The sequence below is a fragment of the Myxine glutinosa genome, chromosome 1, assembly GCF_964187855.1.
Source record: "Myxine glutinosa chromosome 1, kmMyxGlut1.1, whole genome shotgun sequence".
Lineage (NCBI taxonomy): Eukaryota > Metazoa > Chordata > Myxini > Myxiniformes > Myxinidae > Myxine > Myxine glutinosa.
This window is the reverse complement of record NC_136261.1, coordinates 27,106,074-27,133,584: the sequence shown is the minus strand read 5'-3', so window position 1 is coordinate 27,133,584 and position 27,511 is coordinate 27,106,074. Positions and strand designations below refer to the sequence as shown.

At 47.3% G+C, this 27,511-nt stretch overlaps 1 protein-coding gene across 1 annotated transcript in view; it reads left to right on the top strand.

The window, feature by feature from the left end:
• MSH5 (mutS homolog 5) overlaps positions 1 to 27,511 on the top strand; it is a 247,417-nt gene that overhangs the window by 33,841 nt on the left and 186,065 nt on the right. Inside the window, exon 4 of the mRNA XM_078786777.1 lies at positions 19,951 to 20,036. Coding sequence (XP_078642903.1) covers positions 19,951 to 20,036 — 86 coding nt within the window. The remainder of the gene's footprint in view (positions 1 to 19,950; positions 20,037 to 27,511) is intronic.

Here is a 27,511-nt window from a genome sequence, read left to right as displayed (position 1 = left end):
TGGTGACGCCGGCTTCTCCCGCACGGCTTCGGGCGCAGTTTCGACCGCGGTTTCGAAATGCCGGAGTTTCGGTAACGACAACGGCCATGACTATGAGGTTCGCGCACGGCGCTCGGCTCCTCCTCTACGACCGGAGGGGCGAACCTATTCCAAGACCCTCCGAAGGCACGGCTGCTTCGTCACCTTCGCGCGCACTGACGTTGGCGGAACGGCTGCTTCGTCACCTTTGCGCGCACTGATGTTCGTGACACGGCCGCTTCGTCACCCTCGCGCACCTACAACTACAACCGCAACTACTTCTCTGACCCTGCATCCTCGGGAGGCCCGCGAGGAACCTCGGCAGCCTCCCCCGAGGCCTGAACCAGCCCCTCGGTTGGCTCACCCGCTTTTCGCGTGCACCGCTCGAGCCTTCTCGGCACTGCACCCGCGAACTGCAACCTCGGGAGGCCCGCGAGGAACCTCGGCAGCCTCCCCCGAGGACTTGCCCGGCCCCTCGGCCGCCCCCCGTCCACTGCATCCCCCGAGGCCTTGACCAGCCCTGCATCCTCGGGAGGCCCGCGAGGAACCTCGGCAGCCTCCCCCGAGGCCTTGACCAGCCCCTCGGTTGGCTCACCCGCTTTTCGCGTGCACCGCTCGAGCCTTCTCGGCACTGCACCCGCGAACTACAACCTCGGGAGGCCCACGAGGAACCTCGGCAGCCTCCCCCGAGGACTTGCCCGGCCCCTCGGCCGCCCCCCTCCTGCACCCCCCGTCCGACCACCCGCCACCACACCGGACCCCCCCTGCCTGCACCCCCCCCCGTCCGACCACCCGCCATCACACCGGACCCCCCCCCCCCCTCCCTGGTCGTTTGGCTGGCCTGGCTGGCCAGGGGTCGTTTCGGTCGGGTCATCCGGACCCCCCTCAGGTTGACCTTCCTGGATCAAGTCCATTCTGGGGGGGCGTGTGTCGCGACCCATGGGTCCCCCAAGCGAGACCAGCAGCAGAATCTCCTTGCTCCAGCCGGTGACGTCACCGGCGGACAACCTTGGCGCCGGGGGGGGCTGGTCACGTGACCACCAAAGCGTGCCGCGCGTGCGGTTATAATCCTTTGCACCTATCGGTCACGTGACCACCGAAACACGCCTCGCCTGAGAGGCGTGGCTTTCGGTTTCGGTTATGCTTTCGGATTTTGGATATATATGCAGCCCGATAAACGGGCTTGAGAGAGTTCCCGAGTTGGTTTTTACAATAAACATCTTCTCGGACGAGTTTGTGTCTTGCCCGTCACTTCGTCCGTCTCGAGCAAGAGCCCGGCTCTTCAATATAACCTTTATCTATCAATATTGTTGAATTGAGTTTTGTTGAGTTTGTTGTTGAGGTTTTTTTTGTTGAGTTGTTGAGTTTTTTATTTTTATTTATTATTATCAATATTGTTGAAATGAAGATCAAATAGCTGTTTGTTGAAATATGTTAAAAAAGTCAAAACTTTACATGGGGTGTACTTACTTTTTCACGTGACTGTATATATAACCGCCGTGGACCAGTGTTTTCTTTTCTGCAATCTTGTCTTCCCCCATCCAATACCTTGATCTTTTCTACCCCTGTTAATTCACCCCAGGTGCACTTTTTTTAAATTCCGACTTCTTTCCTGGATGTCCTAGCAGTGTCCATGTGTTTTATACCTTTCCCACCCCCTTTCCCCTTCCCGTGCCTCCTCCCCCCCAGCCCTCTCCCTCCCACAGATCTCGCGATGTCCCTGCTCTCCACTGTTGTACTTGTGTGCTTCCCTCTCTCTCCCCATCTTGTCTCCCGCTCCCTTTATTGCATGTTTTGTGTGTCGGTTTTTTTTTGTGATTAATGTTAGCTCTAACACGAGCCTCGACCTTGTATACAAAAAAATCAATGGAAAGCTACTGTGACAAGAATCGAAAACAACAAGAATCCTTGTACAGTAAGCAAACAGCTTATGTCATTTAAACATCACTCCTTTCGTTCTGGCGTCATATCGTCACGTTGTATGTTGCTGTGGGTACCCTGAAAGTCATTATATTTTAAGATCACTCTGTGGTAAAATGCGAAACAACATTAAGCAAGCCATCAATGTAGGCTTATCATATATCTTTTCTCGTTAATCGCTACAATAGTACAACATAAAGCGTGTTAATTGCTCTGTAAAACGATTAATGCTTTGCGCTCTCCAAGGCTGCGTATAAATCTACTTTGACATTCATGGCCGAAGGATGTTTTACAGGCACAACTATGCTCCAGGAAAAATAAAATTCTCGGGGAGAGGGGGGGGGGGGGGTGAGGGAGGAGGGGCGTTATTAAATAATTTACAAGGCCTTCTTCATGGCTTTTAGTCCACTTTTGTGAATATCCATCAATGTCCTGGAAGTCCAAGTATGTGTGTGTTGGCAGTGTCTGCTCCAAGAAGCCAGGGCCAGGGAATGATCGATTTGTTTCATATACCCAATAGCCCGGAGCAGCAGTTTAATAATACAAGGATAACGAAGTATATGATTAATTGCATATCGGACATGCACACAACTGACAAGTTGTTATCCAAGTCTGGAAACCGGTTCGGTTCATCGGGACACAGGGTGCATTGGGACAACCCCTCCAGCAGCTATTCTTAGTCAAAGGCATTAAGCAGCAATCTATATTTTAAAGGAGCCGAGTTTCTCCGTCGGTAACACTTTCTTTTCGAGTTTCCGCAATCGAAGAATAGCACAAATGGTACAGGGGAATGGTAATAATCCATTTACTTGGTTGGAAAGCTAATACTCGACTTACTTGGAATAAAATTTGTTCATTTCATCACAAGCTTGCCTCTTTTAAAAGCCAGTGCTTCTGAGATTGAGAAAGAAGAAGTGGGACCTCAACCTTTAATGTACGTTGATTTTTCTGCGACAACAGGAACCCTTCAGAAGGATACAAGAAGAACACACAAAAGGAAATACAGAAATACTTCACAAAGTAATATATTGTTACGGGACCGCGGCGAGGATGTTGTTTGCCGAGCGGATGGCACCGCGGCCCTAACAGTCACCCCGACTAACCCGATTCCCGAACGTTGGCCGAATCGCACCACAGGTATTCAATAGGGAAAAGACAAAGGCGACACGGATGTGAAGAAGAAGAAGAAGAAGACAAAAAGGTTTGAAATGCTACTAAATTTATTCCTACTATTTACACACTCAAAGTAACCAAAGAGAAGGAAGGATAATAAAATAATTTACAGAAGAGGCAAGGCGACACAGCGAAACTTAGCTTAACTATACAGGCTTAATTATTACCCAGGGACAGAACAAACAAAGACAGACTCACGTGGGGAATGATGACAGGAATGGCTGGAGGGAGAGGGTGAAAACTGGAACCGGAGCACGGTCAGGCCGGGAGTGAGCAGCCGCCGCCCCTGGTCGATCGGCACGTTTTGCAGCCGCCGTTCCTTCGCAGCCACGGATGAAAACTGCCGTCGAAGCTCAAAGCTGTGGTGGTTTAAAGCTGCGGTGGTTGCACTTGTTCTCAGGCTTGGCACTTGTTAGTTGTCCTCAGGCTTGGCACTTGGCACTTGTTCTCTCTGACTCCCTCTCTTTCTCTCTTGCTTCGCCCTGACTCCCTCTTTCTGCTTCTTTCTCCCTCTCTCTCTCTCTTGCTCTCTTCGCTTCGCTTCGCCCTCCTCGCGCACTTCTTGTCAACGGCTTCCGCGCGCGCTCTTTTTAACGCCGCGGGCAAATCAAGCCGCCGGCCTCTAGAACACGCCCATCGGTGAGCTCGCCTCGGCCCTGATTGGTCGGCACGGCCCTCTGGCTCCACCCTTGATGACGAGGGGCAGGCACGCCCAGGATTCGGCAGCTCCTCCCCCTTCTTCTCCGAGCCTACCTCGTGGCGAATGGAGTCGTGGAGGGAACAGTTGGCAATTGCGGCTTTGGGAATGGGAATGAAAGGGGATCTATCTATTTGAATTCAGTGCAATGGAGTGTCAATTAATGGAAGACAAATCCTTAGCCTAATACACCGAATAAGGAAATAACTGTCAACAAGGGGGAAATCTATGATTGGCTAACGTGAGTGCTTATGAACTAATTACGGGACGCACTTTGACCTTTATACATAACTGGAGCAAGGAGGGTGATATTTTTACAACAATTTACACAACAAAAAAAAACAACATTCTCATATCCACAACACTGCACCCTCCTCCCCTTAGGCACGTCCCAGGCCTATGAACTTTTACCTTTAGTGTGGCACGTAGGTGTAGTTCCCTCTACATTTAACCTGACCCTGAGTGTGACAGTTTTAAAACACCAATAAATATGTTCCGCTGCTCCATTGCACCCTTCCTAACAGATTCACGCCCACAGCTAACCGAATTGCGGAATGGTCTTCAAACTAAAACACTTACGGTGGGGGCGCATTATTTACAATGACTACTTTATTTACAAAACGCAACCCAGGACCTGTGATCGTTCTTTTTTGGGGGGGGGAGACAGTCTGCCCTGCATCGATGCACCATGAAGCACCCAACAACGCACCAAGACACCCTCAAGCACCAATCGGTGCACAGTCACGACAGTTCTCAATAAAAATAACCAAACAACCCCAAACCCTGCTGGTGGTCTCTTGCTCTTCGGCTCCCTCTGCTGGCTATTTGTTCTTCCAGATGTTGTCTTTCTTTCATTTTCTTACTGGCGGCCTATTGGTGGAAATAAACCTGCACAGAACGTGTCCATTGTTTTGATTTATTTATGGCCCACAGGGCCGACTATGTGTGGTTCACCTGTGCGGCATAGGTGCCCTGTGACCAAGGTCCGCCAGCAAGATCTCGGGCCCTCATGGCCGGTTCCAGCAGAGGGGCCATGCCCCAACCCATGGGGTCCATAAGTGGTGCTCAGCCACAGACATGTGGTCCATAATGTGGTGCATCGATGCAGACAGCTGGTTCTGGGAGTTCCGGGCACACAATGGCGGACTCCCGCACACTCCCCTCGGTGCCCAGTGGCGCACAGTCCTCGGTGGGAGACAAAAGGGGGGGAAAGACAGATGAGCGAGGGGTAAGGTATCAAGGGTACACATCAAACAAGGCAATGCAAGGCGAGGTGCGTATGGAGACGGAGCGGAGAAAAGCTCGTCCCTACCGTACGTCACCCCCCCTGTCACCTACTCTACCCTTGCCCTTACCCCATATTTACAACAATCTACACATTACAAATTCGTCACTACTGTCACATCTTCCCCATATTTCTCCCACACCAAATTCGTCTTCACAATCCCTTTAACCAAAATTTGCCATCACCCAATTCATCATCAATCCTCATAAGGAGGAAGAGATGGAACATCAGCACAATGTCACACCCACGTCATGATGCGTCTCACATTCCAAACATCTGCACAATAAAAATAATTAAACATGGCATGGTGTGGAGTTACGTCACCTCAGGTGAGTGGATGTAGATGGTGCGAGGAGACTTCAATCCTAACTATCCTCAAAATGACTTTAACACACTTTACACTACCCGGGATCTTTCCCTGCCAAACCATTGGCAATCTTACTCTATGGGTTCTAAAAACCAATTCCCATTGACCAAACTGTGGTGCTTCTCAATTTGGGGTCTCACTCCCCCGATGCAACTCCCTGTGCCCTTGCACAATCTCGGGGCTGAGTCGTGTGGCTCCCCTAGCAGGTCTTACTTACCTGCGCACCTCCGCCACTGAACGTCGCCACCTGAGCTGGCCTAGCTCCTTTCCTAACCTGGGGAAGGCCCTCTGGCTCCCTTACCCCACTCAACTGCCCTCCTTGGCATTGGGCTACCCGGGTCCTCCTAGGATCCTCAGGCCCCACTCACAACTACACAACTACCCTAACTGGGGAAGGCCCCTCCTGGCTCTCTCACCCCTCGGTGCCCTCTCTGGCACAGGGCTACCCGGGTCCATCCTCCGGATCCTCGGGCCCCATCCACAACAACTCTACCGGCTCCCAGAGCCCACCTGCGGCCTCACCTGGCCGACAGACTAACAGTGGCGGAGTGCCCATAACTACAAATGGTCACGCAACTACCACAACCCCCAAGGAACTGCAGCCGCATGCAGCTGGAGCTCCGAGGGAGTTGGTGACGTAATGTCATGGTCAAGGACCATAGCCTTCAACTGGCATCGTTCCGAGCATAACTCCCAAGGGATTCGGACTGGCATGCAGTTGGAACCCCAAGGGAATTGGTTACTCCGGACACCAGGTGGGGAAACTATGGTGTGCCATGATCATAACTACGAATTCAGCCACACGCCCACCCATTCCACTTTACTCATGCACCAATCACAACACTCCTGTGCAACTACCCGCACCGCAGATGCCAATATCCAACCACAATTTACCTGTACCCTCTACCTAACTCTTACACTACCCTCCCCGGGTATTCGTGATGGGGTCCATCCTCCTTTCCCCCATCCACACCTTCCCACCATCCACTCCACTCCACAGTTTCCACCATACTCACTCCACGACCATCCATTCCCATACTCCATATATTCCATACTCCATATATTCCACACAACCATTCTCCATACACCTGCAGTTGCACACCTGTGCAATCTCACCTGGTGCCACCTGCACCCTCCTTCCTCCCTGGACCATTTGGTCAGCACAACTCACATCACTATCACTCACTCACACACTGCTCCATCCACCTGTTCAGTTGCACACCTGTGCAATCTCAATACAACTCACACTCACAATCATTTACTCATACCCTGCTCAATACACCTCCGATTCTCAAACACACGGCATCATCTCATCTAACTACTCCCCTCTGGAACTTGCGCTTCCCAGTCGTCCCTTTCAACTATTGCGCTCCCTCGTCATTATCATCCACACTAATCTACCTGCGTCCCCACTACAGGTATTATTGTCACTACCTAATCTTACCGTTACCTAAGGTCATCTTCTCTAGATCCCTATCGTTATCCTAACCCTCCCGGGCTAGTTTTCACTGCCAAACCCCATAAGTCTATTGCTCCTTTGCCCCTGCTGTGAGAGATGGCAGAGTTGCCATCCCACCACATCGGGCCTCTTCCACTACCAATTTGGCTCATCCAATTGCAACCAATCAAAAATTTTCCAATTACTGCCAATACTATTCACTTTTCTAAATTTCGGATCAAAAACACTATCATCATCATCACAGTCCGCTTCATCCTAGCCTCGGTGCGTCGTCACATCATTAAACTCGGCTTCGCAAAGCCGAGCAATGAATTCGGGTGGTTTGGTCGCCTGCAGTTGGATCCGTCCGGCATTCACGACTCTGGGGAGGAGGCATACTTGGGCCGAGGTTCCACGCATCATCGCGGCTCGGAACCTGGCGGTCCCGAGCCCGATGGCTCACTCTCCCCCGGTCAGAGCCCCCCCCCCCCCCCCAGGGGGCACCGTCCGCTTCCTCCCACTCGCCCTTGAACCGGACCGGTCGCCTCGCCCGACAAGGCCCGGACTCGGCCGTGCGGGGCGGGGCCAAGCCCGAATCGGCAACGAAGCTTCGAAGAGAAGCGACGCAGCATCGATCCGTGCCGGGCCTGGCATCCAACAAAGCGCACCGCGCCCCGAGTGCTCGCATCGGCTATCCGTCGCCCTAAACGCTGCCCCGTTCAATGTTGATGCCTCACTTGCATACGCGACCCGTTTCACACTCACAAAACCTGGCGTTCCAACGCCTCCAGTGCATCCCCCACACTCCGTCCATTCCACCACCGCACTCCCTGTTACACACCACACCTCCCGCGCACCTTCTTGCGCACACTCGCCGTTCGCACACTTCGGTCCACACCTCTCCTCCGTTACGTCCTCCGTAACACTCACCATGGGCGTGCACTCTTGCATCCACCCACTAACGCGCTCAGATGGGCTCTCCCACACCCACGCCACAACCAACTCAGGTGTGCTTCCTCGCACACGTTCCACCACCACCTTGCTCTCCGTGTCACACTCCCCCTCGCACGTACACTCCGTATCGCTCTCACTCCCTGTGTCACACTCCGTACACCCCAACGTGCATTCTCGCTCGCACTCGGTATCACTCCCACACTTTATAACACACCCACTCGCCGACGCACACTTTTTCCTCACACACGTGCCATTTCCACTTACACGGCACCCCTCACCAATGCCCGGATGCTTCCTCGATCCCAAGCGCGCGAAAATTCTTTTGTCGCCAGACATCCTCTTACAAAATGTCCCCGTACAATACACAGCACGACTCACCTGGGGGATCCTTTTCTCCACGCGCATCTGCAAACTTCCATTTGGGTTAAGTACAGCATCGTGATTTGAGCAGGGACTTTGTACATAATCCATTTCTCCCTGCAATTCCCGGGCTACCTCCGTCGTCTCTTCAATTTTAATTCCCAGCACTTTTGCTTTCTCTTTATTCACCACGACGACCGCTGGCTTTAATAAAATTCCCTCTTCTACCTCAACGGTCGCCGGCTGCCCTTTACCCCGGGTCGCGATTTTTACCCCGGTCCAGTTACCCGTGCTTTTCTCCACTTCGCCCAACCAGTGCTCCTCGACCCGTTTTACCTCGTCGTGCACCCTTGGGACCCTTTCGCTCAACCTGCGGTCTCTGTCCCACTCCAACCCCTCATTAATTTCTTTGGCCTGGGCAGTTATGTCCTTAAATTTGTCCCCTTTTATTCTATTACAACACCCTTCAATTAGATTTCCCAGTTTTTCTCTCTGAGCCCTCCTTTCGTCCCTCATTCTGCTTTCCAACCCTACGATTTGGTTTCCCAATTGCTCACTATTCTTGGCCATAAGGGCCTCCATTCGCATCATAAAAAGGTTCAAATCCACCGGTGCTGCTACGGTCACGGGCGCCGCTAAATTTGGTGCCGCTGCATTCACGTGCGCGAGGGCGCCATTTTGTGCACCTGACACCTCCTCAACCACCTCCTCATTGTTCTCCTCCCTCTGATCCTGGGTTACCCCTAACCCCTCTTCTAGTTCCCCCACCGGCATCCCTTCGCCTTGACTAGCCATGGCGCGATTTCAAATTTCGGATTTTTTCTAAAACAAAACAAAACAGAATTTCGGCCGCTCGTAATTTTGAGCGCGTTAAGCGCGCTTCGAGTCCAATCTCGCTCCCGACACCAATTGTTACGAGACCGCGGCGAGGATGTTGTTTGCCGAGCGGATGGCCGCCGCGCCCGAACAGTTACCCCGACTAACCCGATTCCTGAACGTTGGCCGAATCGCGCCACAGATATTCAATGGGGAAAAGACTAAAACGAAGGATGTAAAGAAGAAAGAAAGGCAAAGGGTAAGAAATACAAATATGATTTATTTACTATTTACACAATTGAAAGAAACCAAGGAAGAAGGAAGGATAAGAAAATAAAATACAGAAGAGGAAAGGTGACACAGTGAAATGCTAGCTTATCTATACAGGCTTAATTAACCCAGGGACAGAACAAACAAAGACAGACTCACGCGGGGAATGATGACAGGAATGGCAGGAGGTGGATGGCTGGAGGGAGAGGGTGAAAACTGGAACCGGAGCACGGTCAGGCCGGGAGTGAGCAGCCGCCACCCCTGGTCGATCGGCACGTTTTGCAGCCGCCGTTCCTTCGCAGCCACGGACGAAAACTGCCGTCGAAGCTCAAAGCTGTGGTGGTTTAAAGCTGCGGTGGTTGCACTTGTTCTCAGGCTTGGCACTTGTTACTTGTCCTCAGGCTTGGCACTTGGCACTTGTTCTCTCTGACTCCCTCTCTTCCTCTCTTGCTTCGCCCTGACTCCCTCTTTCTGCTTCTTTCTCCCTCTCTCTCTCTTGCTCTCTTCGCTTTGCTTCGCCCTCCTCGCGCACTTCTTGTCAACGGCTTCCGCGCGCACTCTTTTTAACGCCGCGGGCAAATCAAGCCGCCGGCCTCTAGAACACGCCCATCGGTGAGCTCGCCTCAGCCCTGATTGGTCGGCACGGCCCTCTGGCTCCACCCTTGATGACGAGGGGCGGGCACGCCCAAGATTCGGCAGCTCCTCCCCCTTCTTCTCCGAGCCTACCTCGTGGCGAATGGAGTCGCGGAGGGAACAGTTGGCAATTGTGGCTTTGGGAATGGGAATGAAAGGGGATCTATCTATTTGAATTCGATGCAATGGAGTGTCAATTAATGGAAGACAAATCCTTAGCCGAATACACCGAATAAGGAAATAACTGTCAACAAGGGGGAAATCTATGATTGGCTAACGTGAGTGCTTATGAACTAATTACGGGACGCACTTTGACCTTTATACATAACTGGAGCAAGGAGGGCGATATTTTTACAACAATTTACACAACAAAAAAAAACAACATTCTCATATCCACAACAATATATATATATATATATATATATATATATATATATATATATATATATATATATATATATATATACACATACTACATGGCCAGAGGTATGCGGACACTCCTAATTAGTGGATTTGGCTGTTTCAGCCACACTTATTGCTGAAAGGTATATATAATCAAGCACACAGCCATGCAATTTCCATACACAAACATCAGCAGTAGAATGGGCCAAACTGAAAACCTCAGTGACTTTTAACGTGGCACCACCGTCATAGGATGCCACCTTTCCAACAAGTCAATTCGTCAAATTTCTGCCCTGCTAGAGCTGCCCCGGTCAACTGTAAGTGCTGTTATTGTGAAGTGCAATCATCTAGGAGCAACAACAGCTCAGCTGCAAAGTGGTAGGCCACATAAGCTCACAGAACGGGAGTGCTGAAGCGCGTAGCGCGGAAAAATCATCTGTCCTCGGTTGCAACACTCACTATTGTTACGTGCTCCTCCCCGACCCCCTGGTCACGGCGTACCTCCGAGCCCCGAGAGGAGTCACGGCAGAAAAATGTGTTATTCTGTATGTCAAAGATCAACGGAGAAGCCACCCCAATTTTGTTACTCACAAACAAATACTGTATTAAGATCACACAAGAATAACGGTACAACAACAATAGTAATCAAAAGTACAATCAATATTCTATGATGGCACCATCAGTTTTGTAATATATAACTCACTGCGCTCCAAGTGAGTAAACCAAGAACATTCCCAAAGTCTCTTATTTCCGGCTCCAAGCCAAAGTTGATGTGCTCCAGCGATCGCCAGAACGATGTCCCATCGAGACCAGAATCCCGTTCAGATGGCAAGAACAGTCCCGCTGCCAACGCGGGGCACAGGCGCCCTCAAGGCGACTGGGAAATCCAAAGGCGCCCTCCAGGCGACTGAGAGATCACACTCTCGGGTATGGACGAATTAACCTTCAAAAAGCCACGTCACACACACGCCCCAGATCGACGTCTGAATGCGGTGAAAATGGTGCAAAGGAAACTAAACCGTGAGCGAAGCACAAGTCCTGCACGAGCACAAGTCCTGCACGAGTCAAAATGGCCGACGACCCGCTCCCGAGACGCAACGGCCCGGCGATAACTCTCCTCGGAATCCACCGCCAAAAACCTGACACGCAGGCTGATTGGCCACAGCGACGACAACTCTGTCGCAGGAATCCCCCTCCCGGAAACCCGAAAGTTCGCTAGTGACGCTTGCTCGCCAACGTTCGCTCCAGACTGCAAGTAGCTCGGCTCCTTCTTGTCCGACTCACTCGCTCCGCCCTTTTTTTCCCCTCTTCTTCCTCTTCGTTGTCCGGTTCCTGATCCGGTTTCCTGTTTCTTTTAACATTAACTTTTTTACCTTTTGAAAACAGTTCATGAACAATAAACCTTTTGAAAACAATAATAGTACATGGAATCATAAATATTTACAGTGGATGCAAACCACCACAACGGAAGTGACGAATCTGTACCACTACCGAGTTACAAACTTCCTCTGGAAGCAACGTCAGCACAACAACTGTTCGTCGGGAGCTTCATGAAATGGGTTTCCAAGTTCAAACAGCCACACACAAGCCTAAGATCACCATGCGCAATGCCCAGCGTCGGCTGGAGTGCGGTAAAGCTCGCCGCCATGGGACTCTGGAGCACTGGAAACGCGTTTTTCTGGAGTGATGAATCGCGCTTCACCATCTGGCAGTCCAATGGACGAATCTGAGTTTGGCGGATGGCAGGAGAACGCTACCTGCCAGAATGCCTAGTGCCAACTATAAAGTTTGGTGGAGGAGGAATAATGGTCTGGGGCTGTTTTTCATGGTTCGGGCGAGGTCGCTTTGTTCCAGTGAAGGAAAATCTTAACGCGAAAGCATGCAATGACATTCTAGATGATTTTTTTGTTTCCAACTTTGTGGCAACATTTTGGGGAAGGCCCTTTCCTGTTTCAGCATGACAATGCCCCTGTGCACAAAGCAAGGTCCATTCAGAAATGGTTTGTTGAGATCGGTGTGGAAGAACTTGACTGGCCTGCACAGCGCCCTGACGTCAACCCCATTGAACATCTTTGCGATGAATTGGAATGCCGACTGCGAGCCAGGCCTAATCACCCAACATCAGTGCCTGACCTCACCAATGTTCATGTGGCTGAATGGAAGCAAATCACTGCAGCAATGTTCCAACATCTAGTGGAAAGCCAACCCAGAAGAGAGGAGATACAGTCACGTGAAAAAGTAAGTACACCCCATGTAGAATTTTGACTTTTTAAACATATTTCAACATACAGCTATTTGATCTTCATTTCAACAATATTGATAGATATAGGTGATATAATATAACAAATATCATGAAACATTTACATTTTGTAGTCCATTGTTTAATTTAAATAAACATAGATGCAAATTTCGCATGTGGAAAAAGTAAGTACACCCCTACATTTATCACTACTTCAAATACCTAAAATTAGAATCAGGTGCACCAGCTCAGGTGCAAATGATTAGAACATCATTAGAGAGGATATTGGAGGAACCTGTCTTATTTAAACCTCAGACATTTAGTTTGGTTTGCTCTTTGTTGTTGAAGTGTGCGGCATCACCATGCCTAGACCAAAAGAGCTCTCTGAGGCCTTCAGAAAGAAGGTTAGAGATGCCTATGTGTCTGGGAAGGGATTTAAAAAGATCTCCAAACAATTTGAAATCAATCATTCGACTGTCCGGAAGATCATCTACAAGTGGAGGAGATTCCAAACAACTGCCAACTTGTTCAGGCCAGGCCACCCCAGCAAGTTCAGCCCGAGAGCAGACCGCAAGATGCTGAAAGAAGTCTCTAAGAATCCCAGAATGTCATCACGGGACCTACAGGTAGCTCTTGCCACTGTTGATGTCAAAGTGCACGAGTCTACCATCAGAAAGAGGCTGCACAGATTTGATCTACATGGGAAGTGTGCCAGGAGGAAACCTTTGCTGTCCAGAAAGAACATCAGGGCAAGACTAAAGTTTGCCAATGAACACCGAGGCAAAGACCAGCACTTCTGGAACAATGTGCTCTGGACAGATGAGTTAAAGGTAGAGCGATTTGGCCGCAGTACCAGAAGACATGTTTGGCGAAAACCAAAGACAGCATTTGACAACAAGAACCTGATACCAACTGTAAAGCATGGTGGTGGAAATATTGTGGTTTGGGGCAGCTTTGCTGCCTCAGGGCCTGGGCAGCTCACCATCATAGAATCCACTATGAATTCTTCATTGTACCAGAGGGTGCTTGAGGATAATGTGAGGCCATCTGTCGGAAAGTTGAAGCTCAACCGAAGGTGGACCTTGCAACTTGACAATGACGCTAAACATACCAGTACATCCACCAAGGAATGGCTGAAAAGAAAGAAATGGAGGGTTCTGAAATGGCCAAGTCAAAGCCCGGGTCTAAATCCCATCGAGATGTTGTGGGGGGATTTGAAACGAGCTGTGCATGCAAGAAACCCCTCAAACATCGCACAGCTGAAATAATTCTGCATGGGGGAGTGGGCAAAAATTTATCCCTGTCAATGTCAGAGACTGGTAGACAGTTATAAGAAATGCCTACTTGAGGTCCTTTCTGCCAAAGGGGGCAATACCACCTATTAGAGCAAAGGGTGTACTTACTTTTTCCACATGCGAAATTTGCATTTGGTTATTTAAATTATACAATAGACTAAAAATGCAAATGTTTCATGATATTTGTTATATTATATCACCTTTATCTATCAATATTGTTGAAATGAAGATCAAATAGCTATGTGTTGAAAAAGTCAAAACTTTACATGGGGTGTACTTACTTTTTCATGTGACTGTATATATAAATGAATGAATGATCGTTTTAAGGCCATTTTCCCCGCTAGAGCGGGGGTTAGCCTTGTGGGCCCCATGACAATCATGGTTCCCTGTTTGAGGCAATGTTTTTATGGCCAGATGCCCTTCCTGACGCCAACCCTTGGTCACGCTCTTAAGATGCGCAGGGATACGGTGCACCTATTCTAAATCGGGGTACACACCGTGATCATTAATCCCAGCATGCTGGTACTCAATTTGCCGACCTCGGAAGGATGACAGGCTGAGTCAACCCCCCTGGCGTTAATTCAGCGATCAGACCGGGATTTGAACCCAGGAACCTAGGATCCCAAGCCAGCACCCTAACTGCTAAGCCAACACCAGGCTAATGACTGTATATCTATATATATCTATATATATATATATCTATATATATATATATATATATATATATATATATATATATATATATATATATATATATATATATATATATATATATATATATATATATACTGTATATATATATATATATATATGAAAATAAATCACATAAATCCCATTTTAAAAATCGCATGGAGCGTGTCAGTTGTCTCAGTATAGTTTTCAGGCGAAACAGTTTCAAATCGTGTACTTACTACTGCTTTTGTCAGGTCTGGAAGTTGTGAAAGATGAAGCTATTCTAAACTGCAAACAGACCGGAGCCATTTTAATTTCGCTTTCACGCTTTACGGTAGCCGTGACAATGTTTTGCGGCATTAAACAACGGTTTTTCAGCAACCACGTGTTCGCTGTCTGCAGTAGTTTCTGGATTACGCTTTTTCCGAAAATGCCGCCGAAAAAGAGACCTCCGCAATCACAGCCTGATGGGCAAAGCATAAAACGATTCTTTATGGGTGCCAGCAGTAGTTCTAACACTGAGGACAACCAGGATGACCCAGCTAGTGACCGTGTGCAGGGTGAAAGCCGGACAGTGGCCATGGCCGCCACAGTGCAGACATCTACTTCCGGCAAAACTTTAATAACGTTTCAAGACAGCTGGGTCCTTAAATTCGGAGACTGGCTGAAATATGATTAAGATTAAGAACATTGTTTCTTGTCTTATGATAGGAATCTATCTTCAGGGAGGCGGACATTGTCATGTGATCAAACAACATGACTTTTGATGTTTTCAATCAGCATTATTAAATGTGATCAAATGTGCTAATTCATGGCAACTTATGTGTTAAACTTATCTGTGGCATGGTTAATCGTTTACGCAATAAAAGCCACAGGGAGTGAGATCGTCTATTTGAATACAGAAAGAATCACACAAGTCTTTGTTTTCTTGACCATATTTATTTTTAATTAATACCCCGAGAATAATGAGATTTCACGAGCGCGAGTAAAATTTTATCTCAAAACAATTTTGTATAATCCCATCGTGTTTGGAAAAAATCTCATTGTTTTGTACACAGGGAGATTTTCTCCCATTGCTAAAATCTTCCAGGATAATCCCTGTATATGTATATTATGTATATGTACATGTTAGGAGTGCACAAACAACAACAACCACAGCCATGAACAACGATTACGTGTTATAAAATATCCTTTTTCACATGTTTTACTTCATTTTACATCCTCATTGACACAGATAGATATGCAATATGTTTTTGAAGTGTAACATGCTCAGTGAAGCAACCGGAGGCACGTCTCGTGTTTTGGAAACTGAGGCCCACTTCGTGGGTACCATGAAGCTGCTGGTTTGTGAGTGGTTGGAGGGCCTCGAGGAGGGAAGTGTTTGGGGGTTCAATCATTTGAGAAAAGGGGAGTAGGAGAGGAGGATGGTGGAAGAGTTTGTGTGAAAAGGGAAAGGAAATTAAGAGGATATCGGAGTAAAGGGAGTAAAAGGTATGCCAGGGCCATACAGTAGAATTTTCGTCAGTGGTGCTTGGGAGGTGGGGTGTGTGGGAGGTTGGATTAAAATCTCGCCATTTTACATACGTCTTAATAAATACATATCCCTATAAGCTTGGTGTTGGCTAAGCGGTTCGGGTGCCGGCTTGGGATCCCGGTGATCGCTGAATTAATGCCAGGGGGGTTGACTCAGCCTGTCGTCCTTCCGAGGTCGGCAAATTGAGCACCAGCTTGCGGGATGAATGATCCCGGTGTGTACCCCAATTTAGAATAGGTACACCGTATCCCTGCGCATGGTAATAGGCCGGTAGCACCTCTGTGGGAAATGACATTTCGTTTCGTGTCCGAGGTGCTAAAATTTTACCATGCGAAAAGTTGTTGAATCTAATGGTGTTGAACATATCAAAAGTTCTCCAAAATATATTGGCCCAAACATATGTTACAAGATGAAATTGTGTGCACTATATTGTCTTGCCCACTTGCCTATCTCGGGTGCCGTTGTACCGCCTTTCGCGTATGTAGACAGGTGTCAGCCAATCACATAACAGAATATGATCATGTGACTGTGATCAACTGTCATGGCTGCGCCCATGACTGACCGTGTTGAAAGCGATCAGGCCCGTTTAGTGTGTATTTTGCACCTAAAAAGCGTCCATGGTGAGGTGGTGCAGCCTTTTACAGAAAAGAGATGGTCCACATTCACTGACTGTGCAAAAAAATGGGTGAGTCTCGATGGTGAATGCTCTCATGTGGCAAAGAAACTTTTCGAATGCCCCAGTCGCAATTCACCACAACCATCATCATCATCTTCGACACTACCACTACCAGTCCCCCCGGCACCGATTCCCATACCAGGAGCCGGAGCAGCGGCCCTTCATCTCGATGATAGTGTGGCATTACTATCAGTGACATTTGAATCACCATTTGAGCAAATATCGAAGGATGTGTGTGGTTTTCATGCCACATGCTACCAGCGATTTACGGACAAGAAACGTCTGCAAGCCAGTGAGAAGAGGTGTAGTACAGCACTTGTACAAACAATCACAATGTCTCCAGCAAAAAAACTGCGTTGCCATTCAAAAATAGCAACACCATCCTCAACCACACGAGTGCTTCCTAAAGTCTGTTTATTATGTGGTAAGGACAGCTATTTGAAACGACATCATGGTGGTAAAACACGAGATCTTCTGGTGCTAGCTCAAACATTGACTGCTGGTAGGTACCTTATACCATCTACGATTTTCTATCCTATGATAGGGCCTGCTTCAGAAGGCATACTAACATGTTTGAACTCTGCCTAAAATATGAGCATATGGTACAGTATGCGTCTCTTAATAGAATCACTTTTGGCCAGGGTAGTTTGATTTTATTAAGTGGCTGATTACGTTTGTTAAGTGGCTTAAGATTAAGTGGCTGATTAAGTGTTTCTTGTTATTTTTGAAAAATTTCATGGCCCTGAGGGGGGATGGCCCCATGGACACCCCCGGGAAAATTTTGAAAGTTAGATTGCCTGAGATTGCCGAGGGGGGGGGGGCATGGCACCATGCCCCCCCCCCCCTCGCTATGCCACTGGGGTTGGAAATTCAACACCGGATGATCAGAAGGGCCTTTTCACATCCCCCGACTGCTGGCGGCACGTTTATGGTCCTCATATAATCGTATAAATGCCGCAGTAAAGATGTTTTCTTTTCAAAGGTATTTTGTCGAAAGGGATAAACTACTATATCTTTAAGGGCCTCCATACCCTTAATGGGCAAGAGTTGGATGGAGAACTTTTTCTCCGATGTTTGGTGTACCAACAGTTAGCATCATGTGAAATTTCACCTATCACCCATTCCGCGGAACGAAATTTCATTTCTTGGCCCTTACCAAGGTTTTGCTACCGGCCGATAAGAGGCGACTGAGAGTTGGCGTCAGGAAGGGCTTCCGGCCATAAAAACATTGCCTCAAAAAGGTAACCATGAGGTAATGGGGCCTGCAAGGCTAACCCCTGCTCGAGCGGGGAAAAATGGCCTTAAAACGATCATTACCCTGCGCTCACGAAGTGAAAAGTGGGGTTAAGCATTCAAGTGTGCCGGACGTGTCTGCATTTTAAAAATTCATTTTCTCAGCAACCGTTGGTCCGATTGACATGAAATTTTCGCCATAGGAGGGCCTCCTCCTGTAGAATATTTTAATGATCATTATGACGTCATAGGTCGCGTGGTACAGGCGCCATCTTGGAAAAACGTTACACCTCTATATCTCCCAAACCACTCAATGGAAAAAATTTAAACATGGCTCTTTGTCAAGTACTCACCATGGGGACTAAGACATGTTGATGGTGATGTCATCGGTGCCTTAATTATGAAGTCATAATTCAACAAGTTAAGCGCTTGATCTGATCAGTATGAATAAAGCAAAAATTCCTCTGCAACTATAAGACCGATGGACACCAAATTTTCAGAATATGTGCGGCTCCTGTATAATTTTTTTAATGGTAATTATAACGTCATAGGTCACGTGGTACAGATGCCATCTTGGAAAAAATCGAAAAAAGTTGCACCTCTATATCTCTGAAACCGCTCCATGGAAAAAATTGAAACGTGGCTCATTGTCAAGTACTCCCCTTGGGGAATAAGATTTGTTAATGATGATGTCATCTGTGCCTTTGTTATGACGTCATTCGACAAGTACAACACAAGTACAACACGTATCTGATCATTGTGAATTTTTTTCTCAGCAACTGTTGGTCTGATGGGCACGAAATTTTCACCATAGGAGCGACTCCTCATGTAGAATATTTTAATGATAATCATGACGTCATAGGTCTTGAGGTACAGGCGCCATCTTGAAAAAACTTTAAAATGTTGCACCTCTATACACCTCTATATCTCCAAAACCGCTGCATGGAAAAATTGAAACATGGCTCATTGTAAAGAACTCCGTATGGGGAATAGGTGTTGTTAACGATGACGTCATTGGTGCCATAATTATGACGTCATAATTCGACAGGTACAACGCTTAGTCTGATCAGTTTGAAATGTATTGGGCGTGATCTATGCAACAATTATATTAGAGAATATAAATTTATGATGTCATCGCTCACGTGGTCTGGCAGCCATATTGGATCAAAGGAAAAAAATGTTCAAAAACAGAAGAGTTGGCTCGCAACAAGTTGACTGCGCAGGGTAAGTATTCTATGAATACCATCTAGTTCATTCATTCATTCATTTAATAAATACATGTCGTCTTTCCTCTTGGCAATGTGCTGGAGAATGAGATGTATGTTAATCAAAGGTGTTAATAAATACAATGTGCTACTTCCACAAGTACACACTTAGCAATGTACTGAACAATACATAACCTTTCCCTTTGTTTAATGGTCGATTTAAAAAATTTCTCTAATGCCACATGGTCCTCCAGATGTGCGTGTATACTATTGACATATGGTGTGGATAATTATTTATGTTTGCACATGTGAAGATGATGTCCGGTCCAACGCTGCCATGGTAATCGGTACTCTGCTTGAATGTCGAGTGAAGAAAGACTTCTGCTCACTACTAATTGAGTTAACAGCCTTTACTAATTGGAACTTCACCCATTAAGGCATTAACGGGACAGGAGGGAATGGCTGGTGTTGTCACTTCAACAAGTATAATGAGTCGAGGACGTGTATTAATTGCAGGTAATGAACCATTTTTCTCAGATCACCATCTTCCATTTTATGAGTAATATCCCCTGCCCTTGTGTGGGTTACAAGTGTATTTTCAGTTGACTTATAAGCACAGCCAGAAAGTAATAAATATTATGAATTTTGCTGCCTGTACATAAATAGAAACGAATACTTAGATAAGTCATGATGCTGGTGCTATGGCTTTGCTTCGAGCTTACTTTTACACTCCTGTGTAGTTTCTCTCAATGGTTGTATGTAGTTCTTTGCAGATATTCAAGTATGAGCTGCACCCCTCGGTATTCAAGATTGGCCGTGGTGGTGGCAAGGAAGGCTTCAGTCTTTATGGTGCAGTACCATTGTCCTTACTTTGTCTCCATCCTTGTATTGCAAATTGATGATAAAATAAGCAATGGAAATGCATGTGAAGAAGAAGAAGAAGAACCACCTTTAGAGGCCATTTTTCCCTGCCGAGCAGGGTTGGCCTTTTTCGGGCACCGTGGTCCCCTTCTTGAAGCAATGTTTTACGGCCAGATGCCCTTCCTGCACGCCAACCCTGTTAGTCGCCTCTTGCGACACACAGGGAATTATCAGTGAACTGGTACTCAATTTGCCGACCTCGGATGGATGACAGGCTGAGTCAACCCCCCTGGCATTAATTCAGCGATCGACCAGGATTCGAACCCAGGATCCCTATAATCCCAAGCCGCACCCTAACCGCTAAGCCAACACCAGGCAACACATGTGCATCACTAATAATGTTTTCTCCTTTTTTTGTTATGGTATGGAAATTGTTGTGCTGGCAGGATGGACTATAGAGGTATGCACACTCGCCTCTGGTGTCTAGTCCAGGTTTGAATATCAAACCAGATATATGCTCTCGTCCTGGTATTTTTGCATTGGCTGGAAGGATAGATTAGAGGTATGCTCCCTCACTTCTGACGTGTCTAGCCTGTGTTTGAATCTCGGCCCAGCTATAAACTGTCATCCTAGTGTTTGAGTCGACAAGCTATTCCTGACACCTTGGTTAAATTCCAAATTCCTGCCCCTCAGCCGAGAATCCTGCATAGGAGTAGCCACCTGTCTAGGATTGTAACCCTAGCCAAGAAACTGCAACAGCAGCACCGACGCTTTGAATAGAGCATGAATAATAAAACAAGCAGTCATAGATCGGAACTTGCAAAATCAGTTGCTGCGACGTTTCCTTTTGGATCTTAAAAACAATATACTTCTAACTTTTAATTGGTGAGCCAATTCAGTGACCCAACATTCAAATTTGGTTCAAATTTAAAGTCAGACAAAAATTGAATATTTTTTGAGACCTTGACCGTTTTGACCTTTTGACCTCCAAAACAATAGGCTTCGAGCTATTTCTTAGCTCTCTCTACCAGGTGATTCAATTTTGTGAATATCGGTGTCGAATTGTGACCTGTCACTAATTGACATACGGACAGGCAGAACAGACCAGATCAAACAATATACTATACTTGCGAATCTTCGATTTTATAAGTATTAATAACTATGACAAGTAGAGCTACATTCAAAGTACACGGCCCCCATGCAAAATAAATAAATAACATTGTTCACCACCATCTCTTATCTTCCCATATCCAAAACCTTGATCTTTTCTACCCCCGTTAATTCACCCCAGATCCACTTTTTTGAAATACTGACTTCTTTCCTGGAAGTCCTAGCAGTGTCCATGTGTTTTATACCTCTCCAATTCATCCCCCCCCTCACCCCCCCCCCCCAAAAAAACCTTCCCATGCCTCCTCCCCCCCCAAGCCCTGTCCCTCCCACAGATCTCCCGATGTCCCTGTTCTCAAATGTTGTACTTGTGTGCTTCCCACTCTCTCCCCATCTTGTCGCCCGTTCCCTTTATTATATGTTTCATGTGTCCGTTTGTTTTTTTTGTAATAAATGTTAGCTCTTACATGAGCTTCGATCTTGAATACAAAAAAAAAGAAAGAAACATAATCCTCCAGCACACGACATGGCTGGGGTGCCTTTTGCGCCCGGCGATGCCACAGTGCAGCACATGGAGACGGAATTGGGAGGGAGACGTGTGCAACAATTGATTGATAAATTGTGTAATTAAAATAAATAAATAATAATCGTAAAAGAATTAATTTCTTAATCATTTGGCTCATGGCATTCCTAAACCACCACAATTTCATCTGAATCTGTAACTTTTTGAAAATTAAGTAATTAATCGAAAAATTTAATAAGTCATCAATTGATTGATTAATCTAGAAATCAAAAATATGCTTTATAGCGAAATCACTTGGCCACTTTCATGTCCAAATATCAGCTTCCTAGCTCAAAAGGTGACTGATATATTGCCTAGATCTCTGCCGCTCCATTTCTCATCGCTCAGATCGGCAGTCTGCAGCCTCCTCACTCTCTGCAGACCTGGACAAAATCACAAACTGGTCAAACAAGTGCAACATGTCTTTCAATCCTGACAAATCTCACACTCTTACTATGTCTCTCCGAAAGGTCCGACTGGACAACCCTCCCATCTACTTTCTGAATAATCCTCTCCAAGAAGTTCTGTCACTTTCTGTCACGTTCTGTCACGTCTTTCCCTCGCGGTCCCTATGTGCTGTCTTTGTCTTTCCCTCGCGGTCCCCATGTGCTGTTTTTGTCTTTCCCTCGCGGTCCCCATGTACTGTCTTTCCCTCGCGGTCCCCATGTACTGTCTTTGTCTTTCCCTCGCGGTTGTCAGCTCTTTCACGAGCCTCGATTCAGAATAGAAAAAAAAAAAAAAAAAAAAAAAAACTCAAGCTTTTGGGTCTCACTATGTGCCATGATCTTTCCTGGGAAAACCATATTTCAAATCTAGCCTCCAAAGCCAGTCGCCGACTGGGCATCCTCCGTCGTGCAAAGTCCTTCCTGGCACACCTGAGCTCCTCACCACATACAAGGCTTTCATCCGCAGCTCAATGGAATACTGCTCTCCCCTCTGGGCCGGTGCTCCTGCCTCACACCTAGCTCGGCTTCACGCTGTTGAAACCAAAGCTTTCAGCATCATTGGAATCTCCCACGATGAAGCTAACTCCGAGGGCTTTTCACTTACTCCTCGCATGCAGGTTGGTGGTCTTTCTGTCTTCTACCGACTCCTCTCCAGCTTTGCTCCACCCAGCTCTCTCTGTGCTCTGTCCCCCAAATATTCCTACAGGTCGCACAAGATCTGCCAGCAACCCTCTTATGGTTAAACTGCCAAAATCAAGACTCTCTGCTCACCTTCACTCCTTCATTCCTCTTTTCTCCTGCCTCTGGAACAAGCTCCCTCACTCTCTTCAATCCCACTTCTCCCTCCAGGTCTTTAAAACAGCTGTTGACCACCATCTCTTATCTTCCCCCATCCAAAAAAACCTTGATCTTTTCTACCCCTGCTAATTTCACCCCAGATTCACTTTTTTGAAATACCAACTTCCCTCCTGGAAGTCCTTGCAGTGTCCTTGTGTTTTATACTTCTCCCCCCCCCTTCCCACGCCTCCTCTCCCCAACCCCCCCCCCCCCCCCCCACCCCACAGATCTCCCGATGTCCCTGCTCTCAAATGTTGTGTTTGTGTGGTGCCGCTTCTCTCCCCATCTTGTCTACCACTACCCTTATTATATGTTTTGTGTGTCTGATTTTTTGTGTGATAAATGTTAGCTCTTTCACGAGCCTCGATCCTGTATACAAAAAAAAAAAAAAAAAAGATGAGAGCAAAAATAAATAAGTAATTAATAATTAAAATAAATAATAATCGTAAAATAATTAATTCCGTAATCAATTGGCTAATAGCATACCTAAACCACCACTATTTCATCTGAATCTGTAACTTTTTGAAAATTTATTAATTACATAATAAAATAAAAAATTCATTTATTGATAAATAAATAAAAAATACCCTTTACAGCGAAGTCACTTGGTCATTCTCATGTCCAAATATCAGCTTCCTAGCTCAAAAGGTGCATGTGATATTACCCATATGAGAGCAAAAATAAATAAGTACTTAATAAATCGATAATAATTAAGTGATTTATCAATTAAAAATTAGAAATACCATGCCAAAGCACGTGCTCACTATTGTGCCCAAATTTCAGCGTGCTCACGATTGCGTCATTGAACAGCAATCTTCAAGTCTTTCCACAGATTCTGAATGGGATTCAAGTCTGGGCTTTGGTTGGGCCACCAAAGGACTTTCGCGTTCTTGTTCTGAAGCCATTCCAGTGTTGCTTTGGCTGTATGCTTGTGGTCATTGTTCTGTTGGAATGTAAATCTTTGCTGCAGTCAAAGGTATTTTGCACTCTGAAGCAGGTTCTTTTTTTTTTTCTTTTTTTTTTGTATACTGAATCGAGGCTCGTGAAAGAGCTAACATTTACTTCACAAACAAATCGACCAGACAAACAAAATACACAAAAAGAGGGAGCGGAAGACAAGATGGGGAGAAACGGGGAAGCACACAAACACAACATCCGAGAGCAGGGAGATGTGTGGAAGGGAGAGGGCCCGGGGGGAGTAGGCATGGGAAGGGGGGGGGGGGGGGAGGGAGAAGTATAAAGCACAAGGACACCAAGGACTTCCAGGACAGAAGTTGGTATTTCAAAAAGGGGAATTGGGGTGAAATTAGCGGTGGTAGAAAAGATCAAGGTTTTGGATGGGGGAAGATAAGAGATGGTGGTGAACAGCTGTTTTAAAGACTTGGAGGGTGGAGTGGGATTGAAGAGAGTGAGGGAGTTTGTTCCAGAGGTGGGAGAAAAGAGGAATGAAGGAGTGAAGGTGAGCAGAGAGTCTTGATTTTGGCAGTTTAACCAAAAGAGGGTTGCAGGCAGATCTTGTGCGACCTGTAGGAATATTTGCGGGACAGAGCCCAGAGAGAGCTGGGGGGGCAAGGCCAGAGAGGAGTCGGTAGAAGACGGAAAGACCACCAACCTGCCTGTGGTGAGTGAGTGAGAGGCCCTTTGAGTTAGCTTCATCGCGGGAGATTCCAATGATTCTGAATGCTTTGGTTTCAACAGCGCGAAGGCGAGCTAGGTGTGAGGCAGGAGCACCAGCCCAGAGGGGAGAGCAGTATTCCATTGAGCTGCGGATGAAAGCCTTGTATGTGGTGAGGAGCTCAGGTGTGCCAAGGAAGGACTTCGCACGACGGAGGATGCCCAGTCGGCGACTGGCTTTGGAGGCCAGATTTGAAATGTGGTTTTTCCAGGAAAGATCATGGCAGATAGTGAGACCCAAAAGCTTGAGTGACAGAACTTCTTGGAGAGGATTATTCAGAAAGTGGATGGGAGGGTTGTCCAGTCGGTCTTTTCGGAGAGACATCGTAAGAGTGTGAGATTTGTCAGGATTGAAAGACATGTTCCACTTGTTTGCCCAGTCTGTGATTTTGTCAAGGTCTGCAGAGAGTGAGGAAGCTGCAGACTGCCGATCTGAGGGATGAAGAATGGAGCGACAGAGAGTAGAGTCGTCAGCAAAGAGATAGAAAGGATTTTCAAGAGAGTCAGAGAGATCATTGATGAAGACCAGAAAAAGCACAGGGCCCAGAACACTGCCTTGGGGAACTCCAGCCTGAACAGGAAGAGGAGATGAGAGAAACCCATTCAGGGCCACACGTTGACTACGACTAGAGAGGAAGTCCGCCAGCCATGCGTGGAGATTTCCATGGATACCAAAAGAGGAGAGTTTGGTGAGCAGAGCGGGGTGCCAGACTGTATCGAAGGCACGTGATATGTCAAGGGAGACTGCTCTAATTTCCTGTTTGGCATTGAGGACCTCCATCCATTGTTGAGAAAGCAGAAGCAGCATGTCCAGAGTGGAGTGTCCAGGTCTGAAACCAAATTGATGATCAGAGATCAAGCCATTGGAGAAGAGGAAAGATTTCATATCTGAAGCAATGATGGATTCCATGACCTTGCTGATAATTGGGAGAAGGCTGATTGGTCTGTAGTTGCTGCGATCTGTTTTTGCACCTTTTTTGTGCAAAGCGGTGATGTTGGCAGATTTCCAAGCAGATGGAAGATGACCTTGAGCAAAAGAGAGGGTGAAGAGAACAGAGAGAGGGAGTGAAAGAGCGGAAGAACATGATTTTAGGACCCGTGGGCTGATGCCGTCAGGTCCAGTTGCAGAATCAGAGTCGAGGGTTGACAGACACTTTTCCACCTTGTCAGGAGGAAAGGACACAGAGTCCAGGAGCAGCTGGCTACGACTGGGTACGGTGGGTACAGAGAGGGATGGGTTTGGGACACAAGATTTAGAGGCAAACACAGAGTTGAGGCATTCGGCTTTTTCACGTGCGGAGTCAGTCGTGTGGCCATTTAAGGTGAGGGAGGGGATGGAGGGGGAACAAACACCAGAAACAGATTTTACCAGACGCCACCAGGATTTGGAAGAGGGAGACAGATAAGAGAGTTCGGTCCTGAGGACGGAGAGATATTGTTTCCTGGCTCTCCTGAGGGTGGAAACACACTTGTTTCGGGCTTTGTGAAAGGAAATAAGATTTCCTTCCGTTGGATTTGCTTTCCAGGAGACGAAAGCAAGTTGTTTCTGGGCAATAGCCTCACCACAAGATTCCGTGTACCATGGACGGGAGGAAGGGTATGACAACTGAAGACGAGAAGGGATAAAACTGTGCATGAGAGAGAGCAATTTACTTTGGAAGAATTCCCAGGATGAGTTGATGTCAGAGGCAGTAGAGATGGGAGACCAGTCCAGATGATTGATGGCTGCTTGAAGACGGTGCCAGTTGGCCTGAGTGAAATGCCAGACTCGTCGACGCTGAGGAGGCTCTCTGAAAATGGTCAGAGAGATGTCCACTTTAACAAGCACATGATCAGAAGAGCCGATTGGAGCAGAAGAAGAGCAGCAGACATTTTCAGGGAAGTTAGTCATAACCAAGTCCAGAAGAGAAGATTCTCAGTTGACTGAGATCCGGGTTGGGAAATTGACAGATTGTGTCAGTCCCAGTGAGTTACAGAAGTCCTTTGCTGAAGAGCCATGGCTGGTGAGAGAGGTACCCACCCCCAGCCAACTGGCATGGTGACAGTTGAAATCACCACATATGAGGAAGAGAGAGTTGGGATGGGTAGATAGAAGTTGGTCCATATTATCAGACAGCGAGATGTAGATGGAGTCATCGCTGTTTGGTGGACGGTACAACACGCATATGAACAAAAGGTGGGAGCGAAGGGGAAGCCGTAGCCAAAGGTATTCCTGGGATTGAGGTGGAGAGAGGGCAGTGCAGGGCGAGTGAGGAAGAGAGTTTTTTATAAAGATAGCAACCCCACCTCCAGAACGAGGCTCAGGTCTATCATACCGGAGGAGGGAGTAACCTGGGAGAGATATCAAGGAATCAGAGACATCATGAAGGAGGAAGGTTTCTGTTGAGCAGATCACGTCTGGTTTGTCAGAAGCAACCTGTATGGAGAGATCAGTTAAGTTTGAGCGAAGGCCCCGGATGTTTGAGGTCCATACTGTTAAGGAAGAGGAAGGGGGAGCATCGGATACAGAACAGGGGGGGGGAGCACTAGGGCAGGATGTGGAAGAGGAGGAAGAGGTAGGGAGAGCTGTTGCAGGTGTGTCAGAGATTACAGAATAGCTTGGAGAAAGGGAAGAATGGGGCGGACAAAAGGTTTGATGGTGTTTGGGTGAGGCGCAGTGAGGTGTTATTTGAGGAGGGGGAAGAGTGAGGCAGAAGGTTGAGGAAGATGAAGGTGAAAGTTGGAAGGGGGAAGAAGCGGGGAGGACGCTTTGAGGAGGAGGGGTGAGTGGGGAGTCTAGGAGGGGAGGAGTGAGGGAGAGTCTCGGAGGGGAGGGGTGTGGGGGGAGTATAGGAGGG